We start from the raw sequence: 12,088 nt of genomic DNA, 5'->3' as shown, positions 1-12,088 counted from the left end.
ATAAGTCCAAAGACTTCACACTATACTGTTACTGTCCATGTCTTATTCTGTCAGTCCCCCCATAAACTAGTTATTTTTTATGTATAAAGATGTAATGTTCATTACTGTGAAGAGGATATTGTGACAGACAGTTTTGAAAATAGGAGTCAGGTGACTGCTGCTTAAAAATAACAAAGTTGTGCATTTGCTTTAAGATCAAACATCTCAAAGTTGATGCACATATCTTAATGCAGTAGCTGTGATTCCATTTGGATGAGTTCACTAATGAACAACACATCATTGCAATTTGCCCCCTTATATTATCCACCACTCCATTTAACATTTTCTTACTTTTTCAGGTAATTTAACTCATTTTTAATTAACCTGAACTACTTGGCAGATTAAGCAAACACCACTTATTACTGTAATCATGTCAATTTTTACGTCTGCTTCAGCATGTGTGTATGTAAAGCATAAGACAGCGTCATTAGAGCTCTCTCTGGCTGATTGTGGCGTTACACATGCAGTCAGACTGTACTAAATATGATTTTTTTTAAATGCAAGAGGAAGGTGAATAAAAGACCAACCAGCACCTGTTTGTCAGTTTTAGTTAGTGTCGAGTCCTAAGTGAGCATGTCTGGAAAGCATTAGCATTAGCAAAGCTGAAACGTATGTTTGTTTGTTGAGTTGCTTAGGTCTTGTTTCATTGACCTTCATGTTGGTCAATGAAATCATCTGGTTGTAGTAATGTAATGTAGATTACACTGTTGCAGTGTGGGAAAGATTATGTTACAATTAAATAAGACAAAATAGATGAATTCGCTTAGAAATATCTACTCATTTTGAAATGTCTGGTTAAGCTGGATGAAAATCAACTCGTATCAGCTTCATGATATTTAGGTTTACTAACTTCTGTGAATCTGGATAATTTGGGGGTGTTTAACATTGTTAATGTTCTGTTGAACATGTAAGGTTACAAAGCTTAATACTAAGGCACACCTTAGTACACTCTTCCTTATTCCTTCCTAAAAACTGATGGAGTCCCATATGTTTAATGTTTAATCCACAGTGGGGTTCTCCCCTTGGTGGTGGTCCTGAGAGCAACTGATCTACCCTATAATTATAATAATAATAATAATAATAATAATAATAATAATGTCAGTCTTTAAGGGTCACATAAGCCAAGGTGTAAGTCCTTTGTGAAACACTGCTCCCCACCCTGCCATCATGTGAGTCATTAAGGTTACAAGGGTCAAGTTGTCATTTTGGGTTCAGTCGCAAGGAAAGGCATCTCAAGACGGCATCATCGGTGGCTGAGAGCTTCTGTCACAGGCAACATAACAGGACAAGACTGAGCTGCACATCTGCACCCAAAAGAGAAAGGATACTCGTTTAAGCATGCTAATGGTTTCATCCTAAGGGGAAGATGAATAGCTTTCATGGGAATCCATGGCGCCATGGAGGGCATTATAATGTATAAGGAAGAGTGTAGGTTTGTAGAACATGAAAATATACCAGAACGTGAAATAAAGCCAGAACCGTACCAGATAAGTGTAAGTTTGGAATTAAGCTGTCGAATGTACAATAATAATAATTCTCTCTAATGTTGTTATCTCTCATTGCTCAGTGGGCTCTGCTTTGTTCATTAAGGTTGTAATAGGTCAGCCGTCTAGCCAGCAGGCTCCAAATCATTCCATTTTGGCTCTCAGCCTCCACAAAAGTGGACAAAGAGCGAAAATAATCAAGGAATCAGTGATTTTTTTTTTCTCTAGAAAGGCGCAGCCAGTTCCTCCATCAGCAATTTTCAGAGAGATGATATATGCTGCATAAGAAAAAAAAGCAGGACCTTGGATGATCCTTTTACCCTGTTTCAGCCCCATTGCCTGAGTCAGCTAGTGCTCGCTCACCATAAACTGCCACTTTTAATTTCCCCACGCTTCGCCCACTTGGCTGCTTATCCTGTGGCCCTTCCTCTCTCCCCAGCACAGAGTACCTTTGAGTAATTCTGTGTGTCCAATCTCCACCACCCTCCCCCCATTATAGTGGCACACAGCCAGAAAATCCACGCTTTTTCACCCACACTCAACACCTTCTCCTCTCAGTTTTAGGATGTGACATGTTGTTCATGAATCATCTGTTTTGGAGTAACTTTGCAACACCTGTGCCTGCTTGTTTTAGTTTGTTTTGATCTACATTTTTTCCCCTCGTCTGTTCTTTTGCAGACTTTGGAGGCGGTGCTGAACTTCAAGTACTCGGGGGGAGCAGGCAAAGTTGAAGGCTACTACAGGGAGCTGTCTTTGGGTGTCCATGTTGATGTGGAACCTTCAGTGTTTTTCACCCGAGTCAGCACCCTCCCTGCTACCAGGTAACTATTAAAAAATTGTATAGCCTTTCTGTTTTTTATGTTTATTTTACTGTAAAAATCAAAATTTTTACATAAAGAAGTTTATCTAAAGAGTGAATGTGGGGTCTGCAGAGACTGGTGGGCTAGTTTGGTGAACAACAGGATAATAATGAGAAGATAACCATTTATTTTTATTGTACTGACATACGTAGTACAAACTGTCCCACATCGCCTCAAAAGCGCAACAAAACACAACGCGGTAAACTTTAAAGTGGATATGAAGTGCACAAAAAGGTATGAATAATAAATTACAGAATGAATGAATGGTCATAAATAGTATCGTAAATAATCATAATTTCTAAATCTTTTGCTGGCCTATTAACAGAGATGGGCAGTAGTGTTACTGTAATCCAATTACTTTTTTCAAGTAACGAGTAAAGTAAGGGATTACTATTGCAAAAACGGTAATTAGATTACCGTTACTTTCCCGTAGGAACACTGCGTTACTAAAACTGTAATTTTTTTTTTTTTTTTTTTTTTTGCGAGAATGTCTCATGACAGTGACGTAAGCGAGTGCGACATTCGTGACAACAGCTGTCTGCAGATCAACAGTGGATCATATATCGAGTGCAGGAGAGAGTATGAGCGTGCAGCGTTTAAAGCGTGGAAGTACTGACCTTACTTTGAGTTTGATTCCATAAAAAGTGACAAAAACATTAGCGTCCGTTGTGCGTGGGAAGAAGTTAAGTCTGAGTTCAATGGTTCTTCCTCAATTTTTGATCTTGTGACTTTCAACTTCCATGCAGCTTTTATATCTTACCGGGCTATTCGTGTAACCTCATCATTCAAACAGATAAAATAACAATACTAACTCAACATTAGCGACAAGCAATGAATAATAACCTATCACAGAGCTTCCCTTGTCACAGCAACTGTTGATAAATCTCATTTTTAAAGCTTCATTTTGCGTCATACACAGTTTTCTCTCTTGATTTGGGGAGCAGATACTGACATTCTCTTTAACCACTGCAGCAGCAGCCCTGCTATGACACTATTGTTAACCAAACCCGAGGACATAGAGATGATATTTTCACAGATGGGTCAGATAGGAGCAGGCACACTGAATGGATATTCATGGCCTCACATATCCTCACCCATCCTCACCCACTTTTATTCCCTGGTCTGTCTCGCTTCACTTTACTATTTTAGTTCCCCCAACTGTCGTGAAAAAACTCCAAGCAAGGGAGACGGATCATAGCAGAGTAATGGCCACTTGAGGTGAATCATTAGCAGTAATAATATCTGCAGTTTAAGCCATCAATCTTGGCACTGTGCTGATAGATGTGCTGCACCGACTGTTATACCATCACCCTGTCATCACAGCCCCCTCTCCCTTATCTCTATAGCACCCTTAGCTCTCTCAGCCTCACAGCTCTATTATACAGTATCTATTGGTTATCAACTAGATCTGAAAATATTTGAAATGTGCTGAAATTGAAAGGTTTAGAAATGTTTCAGTAGACTGAGTCTTAAAAACTCCTCTAAAGTGAACTAACCTTTTTCTTTCTTCTTATGGAGAAAATTTATTATGGCTCAATTCCACATTTACTGACTCAGTGGGCTTTATATCTTCAGTCCTTGGCCCTCACCAACCCAAAAGCAAGGTGCTCAAAAACCGCAGTGCATATTAACGTGCAAGAAGTCTCCTCACCCACAGACAGACTGTACTGTTAACATAATGTGTGAATATTTGGCCTCTTTCCATGTTTGCATGGAGAGTCTCGTGCAGAGCGTGCTGTATTTTATATCTGAGTTGCTTAAGGTAAATTTAGGATTGGGATTTTTAAATATATAATAAAGATATTCATAAAACGTCTTTAGCACAATACCTTGAAAACTTGGCTAGTACCAAAAACTAGCATTAAACACTTTGTCAGATTTTTCTTACTCATTGAGTGATCAGAACATTGAAATTATTCGATGTGGTTAGGATAGTTGCTTTTAAAAGTGTTCATTTATTGGAATGAGAGGGGAGATGTTCAGAATGAGTGTGTCCCAAAACTCGGCCTCTGTCTTTACCTTTAGCTCTTTCTCATTCTGAATGTTTAAAGCCGAGTTTTGGGTATTTCTGATTTTTATGGTGGAATTACTTGTAATAAGATCGTCTCTTCAGCCATCAGATTTTCTTTTTAGAGAATGATCATCCTCAACCTACAGGACCTACACTGTCGTCAAACGTCAAATTATATCAGAAACATAATGATTCTCCTTCAGCTGCCTGTCGTTGCTCTCAATTGCAGTGCTATTTTCAAAGAGAAATGTGCACAAACCCTGTGCTAACGCTCTATGAATTTTGTTACTACATCACTTCCTCATTGCCCTGCATGCCTGCTCAGCAGAATGATGCTCTTTCATTGAGTAACTGTTGTTAACTTTACTCAAAGAAATATGGTTAATAGAATTAGACCAGCCGCACCTGCAGGCCTAATTACTGCCAGACCTGTTAAATCAAATCACTTAAATAGAACCTATCTGACCAAGTGAAGTCATCCAAAGATCATTAAAAGCAACACATCGTGCAAAAGTTAAAGAAACTCAAGAACAAGTGAGAAAGAAAGTATTGACATATATCAGTTTGGAAAGGGTTAAAAAGCCATTTCCAAGGATTTGGATTTGAAACGGTGGTAAGCGTGGCATCCATTGGAGAGTTAAAAGTAAAATCTGTTACTGACCAGAAAGAATACAAAGAGTAGTAAGAGGAAATCCCAAAAAGTTGATTCCATTCATCTGAACAGAAACATTTCGTCACTCATCCCAGTGACTTCTTGAGACTCGAGAGGATGAGGAAGAAAATCAACATTTTGGGATTTGCCTAAAAACATCATGATGATCCCTAAAACTGTTGAGAAAAGATTTTGTGGACTGCTTAAGCAAACTTGAACTTTTTGGAAGGTTACATCATGTGTAAAAACTAACACAGGATTTCATAAAGAGAACATCATGCAACAGTCAAACATGGGGGAGGTAGTGTGGTCTGGGGCTGCTTTGTTGCTTCAGGACCTGGACCACAATTGAGGGTACCATGAATTCTGCTACCAGAAAATCCTGCAGGAGAATATCCAGCTATTAGTTCATGTCCTGAAACTCGGGCTCGTGTTGGTATATGGATATAAGTTTAATTCCTACGTTTTTCTGTATTTTACTTATTCGCATACTATAGATGAAAGTTTGTCTATGTGGCTAAATCTGACATATTTACATGATGTATTTAGGTGTGAATGTCGATTAACTTGAATTGTCCTTATAAATAAACAAACTTGGATTATGCAGCAGACGACGATCGGAAACACACGATCAAGTCACCCTCTGAATGGCAAAAAAGCAGAATGAAGGTTTTGGAGTGGCCTAGTCAAAGTCCCGACTTAAATCTAATTGAGATGCTTCCTCCACAGCGATGTGAAAGAGTCATTGCCGGTAATTTCAAATGCTTGATTGCAGTTCTTGCCGCCAAGGGTGGCACAACCAGTTATTAGGTTTTAGGAGGCAATTACTTTTTCAGACAGGGCCAGATAGGTTTGGATAACTTTTTTCCTTTAATAAACGAAATGATCGTTTAAAAAGCGCATTTTGTATTTAGTCGGGTTAGCTTTGTCTTCTATTAAAATGTTTCGATGATGATCTGAAATATGTAATTAATATAAAAACAAAAACATTCAGGATAAGTGCTCTTTTTCACAGCTCAGCAAACTAGGTGTTAGATAGAAGTCGGTGCCGCCAACTTTCCTTTCTTACTGTGTTAATAACATGCAGCACCAAAAACTAAGGGGCACCTGTGTTTGAAACGACCTTTGACCATCCACTGATGCATCACTGTTACCATTTAACACTCACAGAGTAAATAAAAGCACGTCTGGACCTTCTAAGACTACCTCTACAAGGCTCACAGATGAGGGATTGAGATAGTTTACAATAAATATTTCAGACACATGGGGCTCACAGTGTAATAACATTTATTCAAAAACCCATTGTCTGCTTACCCATGCAGAGTCCACACACATTCATTTTGTTTGAATTTCTCCTGTTGAAGAGTCAGCGTTACTTGTTCTGATAAGCACTATTGAATTTTTAAAAAAAGAGAAGTTGAGAGAATTTGGAAGTGGTGGTACGAAACTGCTCAATAATGCAGCAGCTTATCCTTACGATCTGTTTTTCTGTTTTTCTCCCTCTCCTCCCCTTCCTGTCTCTCTACTTATCGGTTCCTCTTTATGTCTCTTAAAAAGAGAAAGAAAACCAGGAGAAATCCTCCTTATTTGTGTAGTAGTAGAGCAGCCGCTTACATCAGTGTTTAGTCTCCACCGTTCTCCTCATCCAGTCTATTCCTTTTCATCATCATCTTCTTTTTTACTTACTTTACTTTTTTTTTTTTTTACTTTTTCTTTTTTTCCTGTTTTTTCCTTCTTTCTGCCCTCCAATGAATTCACTATTGGGGAAACACTGGTATTTAATGATTAGTGGATGTAAACAATATCAACAGATAAAACAGTGCAGTGTTGCTTATTATTTCTCTTTTGAACTAATAAAACAGTTAACTCAGGCCATGTTCTGTATCAAGTTACATGTGAAGCAGACTTAAAAGGGAACCATCACATAGTTCACATGACCACAGTTTGTACCAATGCTGATATAGTAAATATGAAAATTGTATTTCAGAACCAGTATGGGGGAAAAAAAGCTAAAACTAGTTAGATTTGTGTTATTAATGCCCAAGTAGTCACCTTCATATGGCTGTGTAATTAATTAATTCAACTAAAGGTAGCGCTTCGTATTTGTCAGGTATAGTATATAGTTCCTTCCTGGCATCACTGTTAAATTCAGAATAAAACAAGACTTTTGTTTAGCTGGTAAATTGCTGTATGGTAAAGCTTTTGATTTTGTGGTTGTAGAATTCAACTAGTGCACCACTGCTGCATCTCTCTGCATGACTGTCTGTTATCTAAGTGTTGTTTTCTAATAAATGCATGACATTTTGTAAAAGAATCATCTCACCTGCTCCCAACAAGTGGGTGGCTTTGAGTATGGTTAATCCAGAATTGTGTGTTGCTGGATTGCTAGTGACATCAACTCATGAATGTGTCCTAGAGATGACTCGCAATGATCCACAGGTGCAGACAAAGAAGAATAAATACAGCTTTACAAAGATAAATCTGCTCATTACTCTATGCAGTTGTGATTCTTTCTCCTGTCTCTGTCCTTCACTGTTACTGTCCAGTGAGGCATGTTTTGTCACCTAGCTAGCTAACTGGCTCCCTCATCAGTGTTGGGTAATGTTTCCATCACGGCTAATAAGATAGCTGCCACCGTCTGCTGTTCACCTTTTACTGTCCTCCTTTGACTCCCTGCTTGCCTTTTTCACTGCTCACACTTTCACCAGCATGTCACCACCTGATATGTACAGTAATATTAGTGTTATAACAGCAGACCAGCAGATTACGCTAACGAGTTACATTCTGCTGTGACCTCTGCATCTCATTTACCACTCTACTCTTGTTCAAGAACTTTAACTCGTCTGTCTCTGTGTCTCTTTTTCTGAGTTATGCAGTTCTCAATGCAAATGCTTAGCTTCCAGAACAAATGCACAGCATTTTAAATATGCTTATATCAAGTAAGGAACACAATGTGAATAAAGTGAAAAGTAAAATTAAATAAGTTTATGTCAAAATAAAATAGTGGCTTGCACATTAGGCAAATGTGCAAAAGGTCATATCTCCTTATGCATAGCCATACGCTTTAGTGACCTTTTATGAATTAGGGAGAAGCTTTTTTTGTCTCCTTCTTCTTCAAAATAAGATTAGGGGACAAAATCTGGCCGCCAACAAACTGATTTAACCTTTAGGCTTCTTATGAGCAAAGAGAATGTGAGAAATTTCACAATTTGTTTAAAACTGAGGGTTGCTGAGTGTAGTCTAGTCAGGCTTGTTTCTTGTCAGCTCTGGCTGAAAAATGGAATATTTTACTAAATCATATCAAGATCAAATACCTTGAAGTAAGCCAAATGAACAAGTACATGCTGTGCTTGACAACATCATCTGTCTACGATGTGAAAGCGTAAAACTTAATCACCCTAAATTAGTGGTTATCAAAACCTTCTCCTGGCAGGAGCTCCCTTAAGAAAATGAAAGCTGGACCCTCCCAAGACGATCACCCACCCGTCGTTTTTTTTTTTTTTTTTTCAAATCAGTCTTTAATGAAAAAACGACCAGGTTCAATAAGTGTTTGGGGATTTTCCAAACATAAATTACATTCACTCAACTTTATACTTTGTCCTGATTCTCCTCTCCCCATACACCTCAACCCCCCATGGCCGGCCCCACTGCAGTGGTTCTGTGCCTAAAATAACACGACATGATTTCCATCTCCTTTTGTTTCTCGTTCGGTAGCCGAGCGATTGTTAATCTGTTTCAGGTGCTTTGGCGTTAATGAAATTAACAGCAGGTGCACTAGTGGGGGAACAATGAGACAACCCACGTGAAGGCCCCTGATGTCCCCCCCACCCCCATCTTTTCTTCGCTAGTTTTGTGTTTTTCTGCGGTCAGTGTCACTACTGGTAGCATGAGGCGATACCTGGACCCCACAGACCGGTATCTGCTCCTTCGTGCAAGCAGGAACAGGATGAGCACTGCCAGGATCATATCAATAGAGGGATACACAGATCTCAACAGGCTGGGCAACAGCGCCCCACGTGTTATTGGGAATCGGGATGAAGTCCTTGGACCCATTGTAAGATCCTCCGGTGGTGCAGTGGGTCCTTAGTTCCTCCTGGTGGAACCAAGGACCACCAGGCCTCATGTGGTAAGAGTATGCAGGTAGTTCCTGGAAGAACTGACTGGAACCACGGTTGCCTGACCTAAATCCAATAGAATAGATCTGGAAAGAATTCCAAAAGGACACTATCTGAGGATTATCCTGACATTGTCAGGCACGTGGGGGTCATACAAACTACTGAGTACCATTTAGAGTTGCTGGACTTCTCATGGACTAGCCTGCTGCATCATTTTTTCACTTTGGGTGTCTGGGAATTCTGTAGGTCGATCATTTTAGTTTCTTTCCTGACACAGTCCATATCTGTGTTTCCAGCATGACTTTTTCCCCCCTCTGCTGAGACCTGATGTCTTTTCTGTGTGTGTTTTTGTTTTGTTTTTTAATTTCTGGGAGCAGTGTCTATATATAATATTTACTTTTTACTGATATAAAATACGCTTTTATTGACATTGTAAACCCTTTTTCAATTGGTTATCTGGTTGTCAGATAACCAATCTCCATATTCTCAGTAAGCCTCCCAACATACCCACCACCATGCCTGCAGTTTATATTTTTTATAGTCTAAGTTAAATGCCAGTTTGAGTTTTCTCTATTCTACCGATCACATCTTATTTGACCTTTTACTCATAATGTTTATGACACAATTCAGTAGCGTTTTGTTCTTTTGGGCCTCTTCAGAGTGAGTTGACAGATCTCTTAAAGAATGTGATGAATAGGCAGGATGTGTGAAATGCTCAGTGATCCATACTTTACAGGAACCTGTTAAAATCCTATTCACTTAGCACTGTGTTGACCTGGAAAAATGCTTTGCTGTTGAGGAGGAAAATTTTATGGACGTGCATTCTGTTAATCATGCATAGTTCAGGCTACGTCACATCAGTGAAAACGGTCGTTGGAAACATGCATGAGCAAAGTAATTGTGACAATGTGCCTTTGAAAACTTCAAACTGGCTTTGGTGCGTCAAGCTAGCTGTAAGACAGGGATAAAACTGCAGTAGGATGGAGTCAGTCTATCAATTTTAGTTTAACTGGATCAAGTTGGCCCTTACATGCAGTCTGTTTGTGATAATACCACAATTGCCTGTGATAAATCTCAATTCTGTTGTGGTATGAACCAGGGGCAGACTTGCCAGCGGTGGCGTGCACAGAAACCACACATCAGGCTGAGAATGGGCCCCATCTAAGTGGGGAAAATTCATCATTTAGAAATTATAAACAGATGCAGCTTGTTCACTTCATTAATGACCAGCATAAACAGCATAAATTTGTGGCTCAAAAATAAGGGAACAAGTAATGTACTAAAAAAATAGAATAGTTCAGGTTTTACGCATGTGTTGCTCTCTTAAAACAATGTGATAGCAAATGAGACGATACTGAAGATGGATAAATATGTGTTAATAAGTCTTCTGTTAGAAATTGTTGGGGACTGAGTGTGTGTGGAGCGCAGGATTTTAGCAGATTTTACTACAAACTGTTCCTCTGCATAAATCTGAATTCTGAGTGTAACAGCTGCCACGTACGATGTGTAAAAGAACACGAAACATTATTTAGCGTCAGGTCACGAGGCACCCGAGTGACAAACCTCTCACATTCTCTTGTATGACTGAGGCCTCACTGAGAATATGGAGATCAGCCTCCACTGCTGGCAGATATCACAACTTTCTGGTAAACAGTAGGGCTGTGAAAAAGTTTTGACATCAGCCCTCACTGGGTATCATGTCGAAATTTTAATGTGAAAATTATTTTGGAGTGAATGAAAAATGTCAAGGAGAGGTGAAGTAAAACTCGGAGAGATAAAATCTATTTCCATGTGGAGATACTGTTAAAAAATTAAAATACGAGTATATCTCTAAAACTGAGAACATCGTGAAAAAGTTAAGTTTCATATTTGTTTTCAGCCTTTTTGTTGTCATTTTGATGATTATGATTTGTATCTTATGAAAATCTAAAATCCATTGTCTCAAAATTTTAGAATATTTGCTAGGACCAATCAAAAAAGGGTTTAAACCCCCTTGGTTGGGCCTCTTTCACCACGAGTTACTGCAACAAGCAGCAGGACATGGAGGCAGTCGGTTTATGGCACAGCTGAGGTGTTATTGCGATCCCAGTTACTTTAATAGTGGGCTTAATTTCAATACAGTTGTATTTATATAGTGCCTCCGGCAGAGCCAGGTTCATGGTGAGGCAGCCATGACAGGACAGAAGACACGTGGAAAAGTTCATTGTGCACATAAGAAATAGTGTCTAAAATCTTTTCTCTATGCCAAATGCCAATCGCAACACTGAGTGCATGGACGAGTCAGAGGGTGATGGGAGGAAGACAAGACAAAAGGCAAAGATTCAGTTTGTCCTACCAGATTGTTCCTTTACCATCAACGCCTTTTTTAATGTGGTCTATGCTGTACTCTGTGAACATCCAGCCTTTTCAGCGTCTTACCCTCCTTGAGGAGAGGAGGCAAGCTGTGATGACTGTCATCTGGACAGCTTTCAAATCAACAGCCTTTCTTTTGATTGTGGCTGCATGTGCTTAATTAGCACCAAGTACAAAAAAAAGACCTTTTTCATGATATTCTTCTTTAGTGTGTTTTCTGTTGACTGTTTTTTTGGCAAAGGATTGTTTGGGCTTTGATTTTAATTCTTTATGGACATTGTCCAAATGCTGACAAGACATTTAGTGTATAACAAATATTCATTGTGTGTTTAATAATCTCAGTGGTTAAATGTGGACATAAACATGGAGTCAGCTGTCCCTTATTGCTGGCTGCTGTAGCTAAAAATACCCCTTCAGTCGCCATTACATTTAGTGTGCAGGGAGTATGTCACGTTTTTGTGTCAGACTAGGTCTGCAAAATCAGCACGTATTGATTGCAATTTGCAGAACTGACTGAGGTGTGGGCCCAGCTCTCACGATCTTTGCGTTTTTGGTTCTCGCAGTGTTATTTTTAC

The 12,088-nt window shown here is 39.2% G+C and overlaps 1 protein-coding gene across 4 annotated transcripts in view; it reads left to right on the top strand.

Annotated features, from left to right (window-relative positions):
* trappc9 (trafficking protein particle complex subunit 9) overlaps window positions 1-12,088 on the top strand; it is a 233,478-nt gene that overhangs the window by 120,573 nt on the left and 100,817 nt on the right. For all 4 annotated transcript variants that reach the window (XM_082521363.1, XM_082521361.1, XM_082521362.1 and 1 more), the window contains one exon: window positions 2,202-2,344. In XM_082521363.1, coding sequence (XP_082377489.1) covers window positions 2,202-2,344 — 143 coding nt within the window. The remainder of the gene's footprint in view (window positions 1-2,201; window positions 2,345-12,088) is intronic.

This window comes from Aulonocara stuartgranti (genome assembly GCF_965226115.1).
Source record: "Aulonocara stuartgranti genome assembly, chromosome: 22".
In the NCBI taxonomy this organism is placed as follows: domain Eukaryota; kingdom Metazoa; phylum Chordata; class Actinopteri; order Cichliformes; family Cichlidae; genus Aulonocara; species Aulonocara stuartgranti.
The sequence above is the reverse complement of the archived record's forward strand: the minus strand, read 5'-3'. Positions and strand labels throughout refer to the sequence as shown.